We start from the raw sequence: 16,039 nt of genomic DNA on the forward strand, positions 1-16,039 counted from the left end.
TACAGGTAGTTTCACTGACAGATTTACTTATAACAAGAGGAAAAACGTCTTACTATAAGTGAAAATAATCTGCCAGTGGAAAAAGTACTTTTTAAATCAATAATCATTATCAAGAATGATTGACTTGAAACAAGCTACTTCATCTTGCTCAAAAGTGATTTGTATATTGGTTTTGTCCTATTTCAAGTCTAATGCAATGCTTATACTAGAAATTAGAAAATGTACATGAGAGGAACGTAGCCCAACTCTGAGCAGAGTCAGACATTATCTGTTATTCTCCAAACAAAAACAGTGAAATGGGAACATCTTCAGTTTAGCTGCACACATCGATTCTCAAAAGAAACTAAAAACATCAGTGCTACTTTCCTCAATATACACATCTAAGGTTTATTCACATTTTGAATTGACTGCAAGAACAGTAATCTTCAAAATGACCACTTATTTAATAACTGCATGCAAAATGTTGCCACACACTAAAAGATGAACAAATACTGGAAAAATACTGAAATCTATTTCCAGACTATTATCAGATTTTGTATGAACGCTGCTGAAAAAAAACGTGAAACGTGTGTGCAAAAAAATCAGAAAGAAAACCTAAAGATCTGAATGATTCTACCTTCCCCGAGCATCGACTTCTCGTTGAGACTCTGAGCAAACGTCAGCTCTCCGTTGTCTGGAGTATGAGCCTCTTTGGCTCTCTTCTTCAAAATCTTGCTGAAGAAGCCGCCAGACCTGCCGGGAGGGAAAAAAAAAAAAAATCAAAAATCAAAAGAAAACGACAAGATAAACGTATGTTTATTTTGTTTTCATGTCACAGTGAAACTCAGAAACGTTTCCACCTACTTGTCTGGTGTGGTCGCGATAGAGGGAAGTGAGTCTGGTTGTCCAGAACCGTCCTGGTGTCTCTTTCTAAAGGAGCTGGACCTGGAGCTGTCCCCTTGACTGTCATGATTTCCCTGCAGAGTCACAAACCCAGTGAAGAACTTAAAAATAAAACATATAAATATAAGAAAACACCAACTGTGTTCATTATTCTTCCAAATTCTAGTTGTTGCATTTTCCATCAGTTCTGGACATTTCAGTAAAAAAAAACAAAAAAAAACCCAAAAACATATGAGGTTGATTTTACAGTATTACAGTATTCAACAAAATAGAGATTAAAGTTAGTTTCTGTTCTGATTTTGTGGTGTGACATAGAGCTCAAGATGTAAAAAATCCAGAAAAAAATCTGTTATGATTTATCCTGCGTTTCTCTGCTGGTACCTCTCTGGCGGCCACGGTCCAGGGGTCTCTGACGGAAACCGCCCAGGCTCCATCAGAGCTTGGAGACAAACTGTCGACAGACGAGTGGGACATGTCCCTCCTGCAGGCAGGCGATAAAGACAAAGCGGCTCAGGTTTATCAGTTTAAGACAGAAATGTCGAACTCATTTTCATTTCAGGTCATATCATGAGTCATGAATGTCCTCAAAGGGCTACATGTGGCAGAAATTATTAAGATATTGTAGATTTTTCTGCCTTCAATGAGAATCTTATATTTGGCATTCAAGTAGTTTATACAAACAAATGCAAATTTAATTTTACTAATAAAATAATATTTGAAGGGGTAGTATTATGTGTTTTAGGCACACTGTATCATTTTATATCACTATTCCTATAAAATCCTGTTTGTATCAAAAATGACTTAAAAGAAAATTGACTTTGTAATGTAATGCCTTGAAATTGGGCCTCTGTCTCTTTAAGAAACTTCTCTTTCCTACACTTTGCATGCTGGGAGTCATCACAATATCGCCCCTTTATTAACTTTTTAACGTTTTTACAAGCGTTGCGCTGAGACGTAGCTCGTATAATGAGCTCAGCAGACGAGCAGTTCCACCAGGTGTTTGCTAATTGTGGGTCTGTCAGCTGAATGGTTGCCATGGAGATTAAAGGATTTCTCAAACGTGTGACGGAATCAAAGCAACACTCGAGGTATGTTTTTGATGAGGGAATAAACTTATAACATGATGTAAAGCTCAAAAATATATATTTTAGATAATACTGCCCATTTTTAAAAACTATGATGTTGAAGCTCCATTTTTGTGGCCCTTTGATGACTAGAGGGCCACAGAAGTAATTATGGCGGGCCGAATTTGGCCTTAAGTTTGACACATATGATTTAAAACAGTAAGAGAGGAGTGATCTGTGTAGTGTTTGACGTACAGCGATGGTTTCTTTGTAGCCTCCTCCTTGCTGTGAGGCGGAGGCGACCCGGTGCCCTCATAGCCCTCCCCGTTGCTTCTCCTTCCTTTCCATTTCTCCGGTTTCTCCTTTATGGCTCCAGAGCGCCGCTGCAGGTTCACAGCCCCGCCGCCTTCCCCCAAACCGTTTTTGTCCTGTGTGAAGTCGGCGGGATGCAGCGGTAACGTGGATGGACGGACGGGGCCGGCGGAGGGGGCAGAAGTTTTCCCCTCCTTCTTCCCTCCTTTTTCCTCCTTCACCTTCCAGGCCACAAAGGTATACTGGTCCAGCTCCTTGCTGTCCGAACGCTCCTTCAGCTTGGACGTCTCCTGGTTCCGGCTCTTCGACGGGGACACCTGGTCTCGGCTGGTGGCTGAAGATGAGGATGAGGAGGAGGCGGCCCGTTCAGACTCTCTCTGGCTGTGCTCCAGGCCTCTTCGTCTCCTCTGCTCCCGCTTCTCCAGGCTCCTGGATGAAGGGACCTTGTTGCTGAGGCCGGGCTGCGGCCGTTTCAGTTCAGCATGCAGAGATGTTGTGGCGGAAGCGCTGGACTTTTTGTCCTCCTGCTGGAAGGAAATGCCCGTAGGTGCGTTTGGAGCCAGACCAGGTTCTTGCTCTCCATCTAGCTGGGGTCCAGCCTCAGCTTCCGTACCATAAAGCTCCAAGTCCTCCTCCTCTCCCTCCATGTCTTCATCCTTCCCCTGCTCCTCCTCTGGGACGTTTTCATCCAGCGTCTCCTCTGTAACCAGTTCAATGTCTGGATCCTCCCTCGTCTGAGGCTCTCTCGCCTCCTTTTCCTCCAGTTTTTTCTGGGCTTCTCTTGCCGCTTCCTCCTCTGCTCGTCTCTTCACTTCTTCTATTCTCAGTCTCTCTTCCTCTTCTGCTTTTCTCCTGGCCTCTTCCTCCTCCTCCTCTCTCCTCCTCCTCTCCTCCTCTTCTCTTTTTCTGGCCTCCTCCTCCTCCTCTTTTTTCTTTCTTTTCTCTTCACGAATAGACTGACACCTGAAATGAACAAAAATACTTGGTCAGATATTAAAAGCAGAATCTCCACACATTTAAACAAATAATAATTTGATATTTCCAGAAGAAGCATTCCAGAGTTATTTGTTCTTTTCACACATTTAAAAATATAAAAAGCTAATTAAAAAAAAGAAAAAAATTTGTAGGATTCCTGTTGTTATGTTGGGACTTGCTGAGTTTTTACCTCCTGCGCGCCGAGTGTCCTCTGACCAGAGCTTGTATTTTTGTTGCTCCGTGTTTTTGTCGGTGGTACTCGGATCTCTGTCTGTGTCCTCGCCACACAGCTTGGATCACAGTAGCTGCCCGTCGCCGCTGCTCTTTTCTGCAGTACCTGCGCCATGAAGCCTAGCAGACAGAACCTCAGGCTGGTTATTCAACGGGAAAGGAGCAACAAGTACATTAAAGCGAGAGCGGAAAAAACTGAACAGAGCATCCGGTTTACCTGGATCAAGATGGCTGCTCTTTTCATTTCTAGGAACTCGTTCCTCTGCAGGTGAGCTCTGAACCAGCGCTGGAGGAAGATGATCTTCCGCATCACTTCTCTGTGCCTCATGTCCTGCAGCTGCTGTCGCTCCAGCTCCTTCAAGAAGACCTGCAGCAAGAACACACGAAAGTTAGAGGGAGGAGTTTAATAAGAAAAACACCTTCAAGACAAAATTTTGGGAATAAGAAATAAAATGGACTTGTTTCTTAAGTCTTAATGAGATGCTTTCATCAAAAACATAATAGATTTCTCTCATATCACCTGCCTTCCTTAAAGATAAAATTAATTTGCACACAAACAGACGGTGATTGGATGTAATATAATTTGGAGTAACGTAACCATACATGCCCTCATTTCCAACAATACTTTGTGTAGGTTGATAAATTTTGAAGTTATTATTTCTGAAAAGTCTAACCCCGAGCTAATTTGAGGGAATCTTGTGGCTATGATACAGTGTAAGAACACTGAATAATATGAAATCATTAATACTGCATATAAAGTGTTCAACTTGGCAGGGGTGATTCAACGTTTGTTGCCAATGTTCCCTAAAGGTGAGCCGTTCCGTCCAGCAGCAGGAGAACAAAGTGTTTATTGTGATGTGAGGTCATAAACGACTCCTATATGCTTTCATGAAGGACGCCATTTTGACTTCTGAGTTCAGTCAATCAAGCACATGTTTTTCTTAAGATATGCCCTTTAGATGAGCATGTTGGCACCTTGGTCTTGCCGATCTGGTACGTTGTTGGCTTGAAGCCCATTTTCTTCTCCAGCAACTCTGCAATGTCTTCTTTGGAGGCGGAGAAGTTCTTCAGCAGCAGAACCCTAAACTGCTCTGAAAACTCCTAAATAAACCAAACAAAGGACAAATACGGGAATGAGAACAATTATGTAGCTGAAGATTAGATCATAATACTCAATATTTGAGTACATATTGTTTTATTGTGCAGAATTAGGTGCCCTGAACATTTCTACAAGCATTATAAATTATAATCTTTATATTTTCCTTTACTCATGGCTTTAAACTGAACTGCATCCCTGACGGCGAGGATCTGCATTACCTGGAAGGTGTACTTGGCCGGGTATCCGGACCTCCTGATGCGGACGGTTTCTAGCATCCCTGTGTAATGCAGCTGCTGCAGCACCAACGCCTCGTCCAGATGCATCTCCTTCTGCTCACGCAAACAAATGGTTACATCATAAGTGCGGTTGGCGAAAGCTCCACACTTCGGGAACGATTCGTCACCTGTTTGAGAGACTCACCTTCTCCGCGTTGGAGCGGATGCAGCGAATAAAGAAAGGCTCGGCTTTGGTCAGAGTCTCCAAGAGTTTCGTCAGAGAGTTCTGAAGAAAACAGCAAAAAAAAAAAAAAAAACGAGGTTTGATGCAGTTTCAGGAAAACACGGATGTGTATGGCTGACGCTTTGATTACCTGGAACTGAGCGCTGATGCTGGGCGGCTTCTTCTTCTTGTGCAGGTGGAGCAGAGACTTTGTGGTACGATCGTGTAGCGTCAGACTCACGATGAACTTCAGAGACTGCGAATCCAGCAAACTCTGCACAGTGACAAACCGGACTGATTGGCGTCCCGATTGTAGACGTATTGAATCAAACTTATAAAACAGCTTTCAAGTGAGAAGTATCTACCTTTGGGATGGCCTGCTTCTGCCTGACACTCTTGTTTTTCCTATGAACAGAGAAAAAGACGCAGAGTGAGATTAGAGATGAAGCACGAAAGTTTGAAGATGGAACGGTGAAGCGGGAGGTTAGTACGGCCGGGCGACTTCTTCATGCAGTCAGTGAGTGATGGAATCGAGGCTTGCACCTAGATGGGATGAATGACGAAGATGCCTGACACTGATAGAGAACAAATGTTGAAGAGTAAGACGAAGCTTGCTGCAAAAGATGGAATGTGATTCTAATCAGCCCACACAATGACGAACATGCTCCCCTGGTTGCAGCATGATAGAAATTTGCAGTGTTTTTCACTCTGCGAAGTTAAGGCTGTGTATCTGTGGCAGGACAACAGCCCTAATAATACATCCAGAGCTACAAACAGATGGCTTCTATCGAGTTTTGGCACGTCACATTTGTGACCCACAATTGTCAGATTTCTTTTTTTTATTATTAAAATCATAAATCATGTTTTCTTCTCTTTCCACTTTATTATGAACTACTTTGTGTTGTGAATCGGGGCATAAATATGTGCCAAGCACTGCGCCGTTATGTTCCTCCCTGTGGGGATGCATCACACTGCAGTGATTTCTGCCATGCTGAAAAGCTTTTGTGGAGCTTCATGCTGCAGAGAAAGTATTCCCTGCATCTTCAGGCCTCAACAAAAGCAGCTCCTCAAACTCTCAGACTCAAATAGAGCTAATCACAAGATGCACGATGAAGAAGCAGTGGTGCGTTTCATGAAACCTCAACGTTCTGCTGCAAATGAATGTTAAAAGCAATGTTCAGTCTGAGCGGATCAGGACCGGAGCGATCTGGAGCAGAGCCGAAGATGACGGCTCTGTCTGCAGACTCACTGGAGGACGTGGCGCGGGAAGCGGAGGCGACCCCAGGATTGCAACAGCTTGCGAGGGTCCTCCCCGTCCAGCTGCAAGTTCTTTATGGAGCTGATGATCTCTGAATGCATTTCTCTGATATCCGCACCACAGATACACACACGCACACACACAAGAAAAAAGGCAGAGACGGAGGAGAAGGGAGAGCGGGAATAGTACGAAAAGACAGGAAGAGACAAAATAAAAGGAAAGGACAGTTGGAAAAAAAACACCACTGTTAGGTCACCTCCAAAAGAAACATACCGAAAATGGTTAACCAAGACAAAAAAAAACAAAACAAACACACGGTGCAGAACGGCTGGGGGTCGGACAGCATGAGAAACACACAGGTTTCACACGCTGATCATCTGTGAAGCAAAATAAGTTCTCTTGTCGATCATGAAACCACAAGGCACACGAGACCACCCAACCATGCTGTCACATCCTCTATGAGAACAGAGAAAGACCCGCACACTAGCAGAAACAGAAACGGCTGTATTTAGAGGATTTTTCACAAAGACACACACACACACACACACACACACACACACACACACACACACACACACACACACACACACACACACACACACACACACACACACACAGACATTTTTTTTTTTCGCACCCTTGCTAAAGATGTGTGAAAAGTCTTAAAATTAGGTGATCTGGTCACAGTTGCATGATCTCAAGGTGAAATAAGCATAAAAATCCAACTTCTAATTTGAGCACATTTATTTAATAAACACAAATTAAATCCAGTATCCAAACAGTAAATGTGTTCAAATAAAACTCATTGTTGGTGCCACTAACAGTCCTTTTAAAAGTAAATGTAACTGAGGCATTGTTTATACTTTAAGACAGTAGCAGGGCTGAAACAAGTAATCCGATTAATTGCGGTGAATCAATTGATTAAATAATTATCAGCTAATTTAGCAATCAAAGAATTGGTAAATGGAGTACACAAACTGACAGAAAAGGGCCATTTTATGAACGAAGAAGATCGTCAGAAAAGTAATTAAGACAAAAATTTACAAAAAAATCTATACATTTAGCATTAAAGATGAAAAAAAAAAACCTTTTGTATGTAAATATTTTATACCCAAATCTCCTCAAAAGGCAGTTTTAGCTTCACCTGGTTTAGATTTTATAAACAAAAAAATATATATAAAACATATTTTGCCATCAAATTATTTGGATTAATTGGTTAATCACAAAAAACCAAAAGATCAGCCCTGCACTGTGTTAAATTAAGCTGAGAGGTCTAATCCCATGTTTCTAATATTGTGTAAAAAAATGGCATAAAAGAAAAATCCACAGATGTCAAATTTTTTAATTCCATTAATCGCCAGAATAATCGATAGACTAATTGATAGCTACAATAATGGTTAATTGCATCCCTAATTGGTAGTAACTTCCATTATTTTTTTTGTTTTCCTTGCAGAATAAATACAACATGATGCAAAGACTAATTTCTTTGAGAGAGAGGGAAATATTAGAGAAGACTTGGTCCTATATGTTAACAGACGGTTGAACAAAGTCAATAAAATCACTGATAGGGATTTTATTAAAGCAATTTTCTTAACATGGTATTTCCCAAATCTAGTGGATAAACGTACTGATATTAAATGTTGGATTATACTAATGCAGTAGAATATACATTTATTTTAAGGCTCGTCACACATCTGCATATCCCTGCCACTGCGGTGGTTAACATGCAGAGCTGAGCTGAGGATTGGCGTTGCTTGCCGGCTGGCTGTTTCCATGCTGTGGCTGTTACTGGCTTGTTACTGGTAAAGTAGTGGTTGTGTGTGTGGTCCCTTAACTGCGGCTGGTGGGGTTAATATGGAGACGTTTCCTGTGTCCCAAAGAGAGCCCATGCAGTGCTTTCCTTATTCTGGCCATGAACACAGAGGTCAGGCAGGGAAGGAAACAGTCCTTCATGTTTAATTCTCCCATAATGAAATAAATCTGCAGCACATGAGCCCAACAATACAAAAACTAGCGTTCGAGTTTGATTAGCTTCTGAGAAAGCTCTCATGGTTGTGTTTGCATATTTGGCCCGGCCTCTCTGCGTGTATTTGAAGAACTGTGAGCTTTTAAGGCATCGCAGCTAATCTGAGTGGCTACTCAACGGAAGCCTGCACAAACATTGTTCTGTGCTCTGCAGCTACAGTAATAAAAGTCCAAATGATAGATTTGAGGAGGGGCTTTGCAAAGTACATAAAAAGGAAGAGGATTACGCTGAGGGAAGACTGGAAATGTAAGTGAAAGGGGAACTTTTTTTATTCTGCTTAAAGTGCTATACAGCTGAACTGAACTTCCTTATACTGCAGAGTCTCATATGTCAAAAATGCAGATGCTGAATTATAAGAAAGAAAACCTTGCTATTTCTCTAAAAGCAACATTACATCAAATTAGACCTGACGTGATTTAATGAGAGCAAACTCAGAAAGCAGAACAAACCGAAAAGCCAACAACTAATTCCTTCTTCCTGCTTGGCCTCTTGTCCTCATTCTTCTCTGCTTTCCACCAAATTCACTTACTTCTTATTCTCATAGCTAGCAAAGATGTCTTCAAAGGCCTCTAGAGGGCGCTCCTCTGAGTGATCAAAGTAGAAATCGAGCATAGAAGCTCGTCTGTGGAGGGAAGAGGAAGAGGAGAGAACCGCACACACTGGGGTCACCAAGAGGTGGGGAGGATAAGGGTGACTGAGATGAGGGGGAAGGAAGATTTAAAGACGTTTTCCAAATATCCATCCTCATCTCACTCAGCACAACAGGATTAAAGTGGAGGCCCATAAAACAACAGGTGTAACATTTCCAAATGGCACAAGAGGAGAATATTTTGCTGATTTTACGTGAAACAAAAAGGTATCAACCACAAAGGATGCAACACCAGTTCTCGCAGCAGACAGATCCACTCCAGAAAAAACAGCTTTTCAACACTGGATGCAAATGACTTACTTGTACATTCGTTCTATCGGGGTGTTGGAGCGCTGCAGCTCTCCTAGAGGAGTTCTGGACGCTGGACGGATAACACCTAAAAAATCAGATAAGAAGCTCGTAAATAATCAAAACGTGCGTCACGATTTTCCGCTTTTCGCTTTGACCGGTCTATGAAGTCTCTTGCGCTCCTTTTAAATACGTCAGCGGACGACTTATAAAAGATTGAAAATAAGCAGAGGGATTCAGAATTGCAGAGAAAATCTCAGAAGTTTGTGACAACCTTTATTTTTCATGCTGACCTTAAAGCTAATTACAGAGTAGGACATCTGCTGTGTGCCGACGCTGCGGTTCAAACGCATCTGCATGACGTTACCTTTCCATCAATCCGCATCAGGAAAAAGCTGACATTTTTAAAGGGACAGTTTTAAAATGAGACTCTGTGAAGTTATTATGCACAGCATGGAATATAAAGATGCCATATTGCAGTGAATTTGAAGAGAGATGGAAGAGCTCAGGCGAATGTTTTAGCTTATTTTAACAGGTTCAAAATGTTCCTAATCTCATGTTTTAATCTCTGGAAAACAGAAATATTGGATTACACTTCACAAAAATGTCCCTTGTTTTACTCATTACACTAAGATTTAGACCAAAACGTTGCTTTATGCATGAGGTAAAAGATCAGAGAGACGCTTCTTTTAGCGGACTTTCAGTCTTTGTTTTCTTAACCGGTCTTTGGTGAATCACTGGCACATTTTGTGTTATTGCCAGTAAATCGGGTACGATTCCTTTCCGATTCTGTTCCAGTTAAAAAACAAAATTCAAATTCTTCTGATGATTTGTCAGTGGTGAGCTAACTAGGTCCTGCTGCAGCACAGCAGCATTCCCAAACCATGACACCTCGCCCTCCATGTTTCTCAGCTCGAACGAGGTCCGTTTTCTGGAATACTGCATTCGCTTCAAGTCAAACTTGTCCTCTGTTCTGTTGTCCAAATAATTATATATTAGACTAATCTGTCCACATTAGTCCTAGTCTTTGTCTGTGTTCCCTTTGGAAAACTTCAGTAAGGCTTTGACATTTTTTTGGAATGAAAAAGTTTCCTTTTTGCCCTCTAACTGCAAAAGTTAAACTTGTTCCATCTCTGATTGTACAGACATGGACTTTCATACACCCTGCTGTATGTCCTGCGGAGCCATTTTAAGTTTTTTTTCTTTTCAAAGGTTCTTTAGGCTCTAGTGGCCTGTATTTGACAGTGATAGGAAAACAGGCTGTGGGAGCGGGAAGTCAACAGGCTGGGTCTTGAGCCCGTTCGATTGGGTTCTGCCCCTTTGCGAGCTCGGTCAAGCATTTTGCGTTCTACTTCCAGCGTGGGTCAGATTTGGGCATTTTGGCAGCTGTTGGTTGAATGGGTGATTTTACATTCTGTGACACATCTGTGTGTAATTTTAGTCACTGCGTGGGAATAAATGGAGGAGTGTCATAAAAATCAAAAATTGTATTTTTAAAATATCATTTTGCAGATTACCTGAATATTTCAATGTTGTTGCAATTGATGGTAAATATTCATATAACACACAGACTGAGTTGGGGATCTTAATTCACCTTTGATGCATATTTTCTACATTTTGTCATCAAAAAACGGTACGTTCCGGTATTTCTCTCATATGTTGGCTGGAAAATGTCCCGTCAAGCTTTCAATAACTGATCCACAGAACCGTGAACCCTGTCCCTTCAAATAACTGATTATTAGCAGGTCTACCTGCTGTTTTTGAGGCCCAGGAGCGACCCGCCTCGTTGAAAGCGGCGAGGCCCCTGATGGTGGCTCTCAGGATGCCCCACCGGAACATGGCCACCGGGTCCATGCCGATGAGCTGCCGCACAAAGGCTCTGTCGCTGCTGCGCAACAGCGCCACGATGTCTGGACGCATGTGGTCCGTGTTCTTCTCCCGGAAATCCTGATGAGGTTACAGACAATGAGACCATTAGAGGCAGAAAACGCTTGTACCTGAATTTGAATGAGGGAGCCGCCATCATACCTTGATGTGATATTTGACTTTCCCTGCAAAGTGCTGAATGACGAAGGCAGGTTCCATGACTGGAGTGGGTATGAAGTACTTGTTTCCATGGTGCTGCTGCTTGAATTTGGCCAACAGGGTCTTATCTGTTGCATGTGGAAAGCTGGGGGTGCAGAGAAAAGACGAGGGTTGAGAAAAATTAAGATCAGAAGAAATGAAGTTTTTAAGTTTTATTCCTCTGACATGCATGAGTGCAGCTGTCCTTACTTGCTCTCCTCATCCAGAAGGTACAACAGGCCTGTGGGTTTCTTGCTGATGAGGTGGATGCAGCCCACATTGTCTGTGTAGTCAATGTTGTGCCAGGTGATTCCCTCTGACTGGTACTCCTCCTGAATACGGCAGGAAAGACCATTTTTGGTCAACAAGCTCATGTCAAATGATTTGATTCCACAAAACACCAAATAAAAACACAAAAACATTTTAGCACAGGTTGTTTTTTTTTAATTGTGTTTTCGCTGAAATAAATTTAATTCATTGCTGGAATAAAAACCTCTACGTCTCTAATACCTATTCCACTGTGATTGATGAAATAAATTAGCTAGATTAACCTTAATTAGAAGCTCTGATGGGTCAGTTTATCAACTATGAAGTTAGGATTTGAATCAAAAAGGTAAAACTACTCACCTGCTCCAGATTAAAAATATGATTGTTAAAGTAATACTGCAGCTGCTCGTTTGCATAGTTGATGCAAAACTGCTCAAAGCTGTTGGTTTCAAAGTCCTCAAAACCAAAAATGTCCAGAACACCAATGGACAAGCACTGCAAGACAACGTCGAAGCATTATTCGTTCACGTGTAGCTGGATGTTAAACTGGTTTTGGTCATTATGTGTGCTGGTTTCTTACGGGAACAGATTCCTCCATGTCTTTCTTGTTGAGCAGTGCGTGGTTGATGCGCAGAACGATCCAGTCAAACAAGGCGCCATACAGAGACTTGGCCATGGAGTCTCTGGCTGTGATCGCCTGGAGGTAGAAACAAAGGACTTCACGTGACGCAACTTTATCAGACTTCAGGGTTTCGAGGGGAAAAGGAGAAGTTTGCATCAGGTATCTGAGCAGCAAAGAGGAAGACGAAGAGAGCTTGAAGAAACGTTTTTGTGGTTGAAGTTTACCTCAGAGTGGCTGTAGGGGAGGATCAGCTTGTCGTTGACGGTCACCGTCTTCCTCTTCGTCAGCGCCTCGACCAGCAGTTCCTCTTTGACCTGAAACGAACAAACACGAAGTTTAAAGGTGCAACCCGGAACGCTGGTCATGAAAACGAAGAAATGCACATTCAAGCTTTTTCCAAAACACACATAACAATACTTTCCCAGATCTAGCTGAGAAGTCGAGCAGAAGAAAGAGTTGTGATGTGGGAACTCAAAGATAAATTATTGTGTAAACACAAACTAATGTAAAAGCTCCTTCTTTCTATATTTTGGATAACAGAATAAGAAGTTAAGTGTGGTACAACTCTTTTTTTTTTTCACGTTCCACTTGGCTCCAGACATCATAAGAGTTTAAGGTAGTGTTATTATAAGTTATAAGCTAACATCTTAACATGTGAAAATGTAACCAAGTGTAACCTTGTGTATAATTTGTCAAAACATTGAAATATAAAACAATTAACCAGAATCTAATCCAATAAACCCAAAAAGTTCAATGCAAACTGTGCTTATTAATCTTGGCTTACTTTTTGTGAAATTCTTTCGCTCATTAAAAAATAATCATGCATTTTTACTGAGTTTGTGCCGTCAGTCCAGATTGTACTTCTATTTACTTTGTTTTCAACCAACTTATCAGGGATCTTTCTGTCACTTATTTGAGGATAAGCACACAGTCTTATGGCATGAGTCCACTGCAAACCACCAGTGGCAAAATGATGCATTAAAATCAGCAGATCACCTTCAGCAGGTCAGAGAGGGTAGCCAGGACTTCAGGCGGGCCTACATCCAACCCTTCGTCCCGACCCGACGACTTCCTTCTGTACGTCACGTTGCCAAGATACAGGATAGCAGACAGCACAGAAAAGATCCTGCAACACAATAACAAATGATGACATAGACTGAAAACGACTAGATGGTCACACAACAGATGTTACGACTGCGCGGCACACTACACGTCTGACTGAGGTCAGAGAAACGAGGCATTGCGAACGACACGCCGTCCCTGTTAAACTGCTCCGTTAGGCCATCCGTTCAGAGCTGATGACAACGTTTTTATTTCTTTGGTCATGTGACTCAATGAATCAAAGAAATGCTTTAGGTCAGAGAATAAATGTGTTGCTGCACAACACATTTATTGCACGTCTTTAAACACATTTAATTCCACATTTTTCCACATAAAAGACTCAAGTTCTCAAAGCTTTCAGTTCTTCTATGCAATTTAAAAACATAAATACAATAGTTAACTATGGATTTGTGAATGATTTTTATTCAGTGATTAGGATTTACATATTGATGTATTGATGTAAGTATGGATGAATGAGACGAACGGACGGACACAAGGATGGTCTGCTGATCAAACAAATGGATTAATAGATAGATGGATAAAAAACCTGGATGGATGGATGGATGAATAGAGGATGGACAGACTGATGGAGCTTTAAAATAAACAGACTGAATAAAGTCTGGAAATGAAAATGTTTTTCCAAGTTTTATTTCCTTTTCCACTCTTATCCAGAGCTAAACATTGCTCAAACCCAATCCCCTGCTTTTCTGGGCCTTGGGAGCCCCAAACTGATCACTGCTTAACTCACTGTTTCTTTGTGGCTGGAAGGAAGCCAACCATCTGCATCGCCTGCTGCAGCCTCTCAAAGTCATGACGCAAATCTTCCTCATCTTCGATCTTAAAATTCTCCTGCAAGGAAGAATCAGAGGGAAACGAGTTGGTTTGGAAGGAACAAACAAAAGTGAAATCACACGACATAAAATGGCCAACCTGGAGGGGAAAGGGATCAGAGAACAGAGGGCTGTGAAAAGAAAGACGGAACAAAGGCGGCCTCATTAACATGCAAAGCACATGTGTGGTGCGAGCTCAGAGTGTACACAACAGCTTATTCAGACGCCTGGCAGCTTTCATGAGCGGCAGATCCTTTCAAAGTCCATTTCAGAGACTAAAATACTCATTTTTCCAGGTTGTGGCTAATTAAAACATTGAAGGTAGAGTTTATTGAACAGAAGTGGGAAGGAACAGAAGGGAGACTAAATGAAGTTTAGAGTGCTTTGTACCTGCTTGAGGTAGAAGTACTCTTCAGGCGGCAGCAGTTTAAACTCTGTTCGTTCCTCCTCTGAAGCACCAAGCAGCAGGTAGTAAAACACGTGGTAGTTCCTGGGAAAAACAAAACATGGCAGCCGTTTTACGGGGCGCTATATTTAGAAAGTCGTTACAGCCACACACAAATCTGGCTGCCAAACATTATGGCAAACTAATAAATTCTTGAGATTTTTAATTATGTCGCCATTATCTGATCGGTCGGAAGTCTGAAGTCGGAAGTCGGAAGTTTGCGGTCATACGCAGAGATTAAAAACGCGTCGTAAAACGAACAACGTATGGAAGGCGATATCAGCATCTCGGAGATGTTCATATCAGTTTTCCACTTGTGCAATCAACTGAAAGGTAAACAGGTGACATGAGCTTTGTTGTACAAGCCTGCCGGATTAATGAGTTTCCATGCTTATCGCGAAAAAACAACAACAACATAGAGCCGACTCCCTCTGATCACTGCTTAACTAGACAGGCAGGATATTCAGTCGACAGCAACTGCAGGACAGGAGATTAGCTGAACTGTGAGCAGACTGTGAGTAGGCGGAGGTGTTACGTAGAGCGACCTGTCAGAGGGCGGCGAATAGATTTTCCAAAACTAGCTGGAAGAAATCTAGACAGGAAACGTATGAATGAGTAATGCTCTGCCCACTCAAAAGAAGCTACCGCTGTTTTCTATGAGCCATTCCCGAAACACAGCTGAGAAACTTGGGCTTACAGTGTAAATTCAAAACTTTGTAGTTAGGAACAGACTTAAAGTTACAGGAAATGACAAAATGCTTGCGTGATCTTGCTTTCGGTACAGATGTAATTCAGTCAAACTCTGTCAATTTTCTTTCTTCATTTCAGGTTTTTTTTTTTTTTTTCAAAATACCTGAAACAAATTTCTAGATTTATTTTTCTGTAGTTTTTATAACATTCTATCCATTTGAGGCAACATAATTACTTCACACTGTCCACAGTCACAAATTGCACTGCACTTTTATTTATATACATTTCTTATTATGTGTGAATTTTATGAAGTCTATTGTGTGAGCTACTACGTTGGAGTCCATTTTTGCTACTCGTGTGCCTTGAAGGGACGAATAAAGTTATTTGAATTTAATAGCAATTGTGTCTTATTATCTGCAGGCTTAATAAACAATACTAGAATTGGTTTCCAAAATGATTTAGAGGCATTTCATGAATTTTTCCCCCCAACTGGTCAAAAACAATTCAGCCATTTTTCAAAATCAATACATTTTGGACTTGTTATTAAGAACTGGAGTAGCCTAAACTAAATGCATATCTTTGCCATTGTGGAACAAAACATATTATTTTAAGTCCTACATTTACCACACAGTTTAAAAACAAAAGGTTTAAGTTTAAAATTGTCTAGAGTAAAAAAGAAAGTGGTGAAGTAGCCCTTTTGAGTTTGTGCGTAAAGTCAATTAAGTCCAAACAATGTTGCGACATGGCAAATCAGACACAAAGCACCTCATTGAGGCGTAACAATAGGTATGTGAAACC

At 41.5% G+C, this 16,039-nt stretch overlaps 1 protein-coding gene across 9 annotated transcripts in view; it reads right to left on the bottom strand.

Moving 5' to 3' along the window:
* Positions 1-16,039, bottom strand: part of myo9bl (myosin IXb-like) — a 65,263-nt gene that overhangs the window by 8,437 nt on the left and 40,787 nt on the right. For 5 of the 9 annotated variants that reach the window (XR_533593.3, XM_008407949.3, XM_008407948.3 and 2 more), the window contains exons 7-29: positions 14,497-14,596; positions 14,025-14,125; positions 13,172-13,301; positions 12,400-12,489; positions 12,134-12,250; positions 11,914-12,048; positions 11,497-11,618; positions 11,251-11,392; positions 10,974-11,169; positions 9,235-9,310; positions 8,815-8,907; positions 6,251-6,364; positions 5,367-5,406; positions 5,153-5,275; positions 4,984-5,064; positions 4,782-4,892; positions 4,440-4,565; positions 3,682-3,831; positions 3,424-3,584; positions 2,202-3,221; positions 1,264-1,363; positions 844-956; positions 617-732 (exon numbers count right to left, since the gene is read on the bottom strand). Coding sequence is in view for 8 of the 9 variants with exons in the window: in XM_008407949.3 (XP_008406171.2) it covers positions 617-732; positions 844-956; positions 1,264-1,363; positions 2,202-3,221; positions 3,424-3,584; positions 3,682-3,831; positions 4,440-4,565; positions 4,782-4,892; positions 4,984-5,064; positions 5,153-5,275; positions 5,367-5,406; positions 6,251-6,364; positions 8,815-8,907; positions 9,235-9,310; positions 10,974-11,169; positions 11,251-11,392; positions 11,497-11,618; positions 11,914-12,048; positions 12,134-12,250; positions 12,400-12,489; positions 13,172-13,301; positions 14,025-14,125; positions 14,497-14,596 (3,557 nt within the window). In the remaining variant the exon portion in view is untranslated. The remainder of the gene's footprint in view (positions 1-616; positions 733-843; positions 957-1,263; positions 1,364-2,201; positions 3,222-3,423; positions 3,585-3,681; positions 3,832-4,439; positions 4,566-4,781; positions 4,893-4,983; positions 5,065-5,152; positions 5,276-5,366; positions 5,407-6,250; positions 6,365-8,814; positions 8,908-9,234; positions 9,311-10,973; positions 11,170-11,250; positions 11,393-11,496; positions 11,619-11,913; positions 12,049-12,133; positions 12,251-12,399; positions 12,490-13,171; positions 13,302-14,024; positions 14,126-14,496; positions 14,597-16,039) is intronic. The other 4 variants (XM_081606403.1, XM_081606400.1, XM_081606399.1 and 1 more) reach the window with 3 other exon arrangements.

Source organism: Poecilia reticulata, chromosome 4 (genome assembly GCF_904066995.2).
Source record: "Poecilia reticulata chromosome 4, P_reticulata-male-v2, whole genome shotgun sequence".
In the NCBI taxonomy this organism is placed as follows: Eukaryota; Metazoa; Chordata; class Actinopteri; order Cyprinodontiformes; family Poeciliidae; genus Poecilia; species Poecilia reticulata.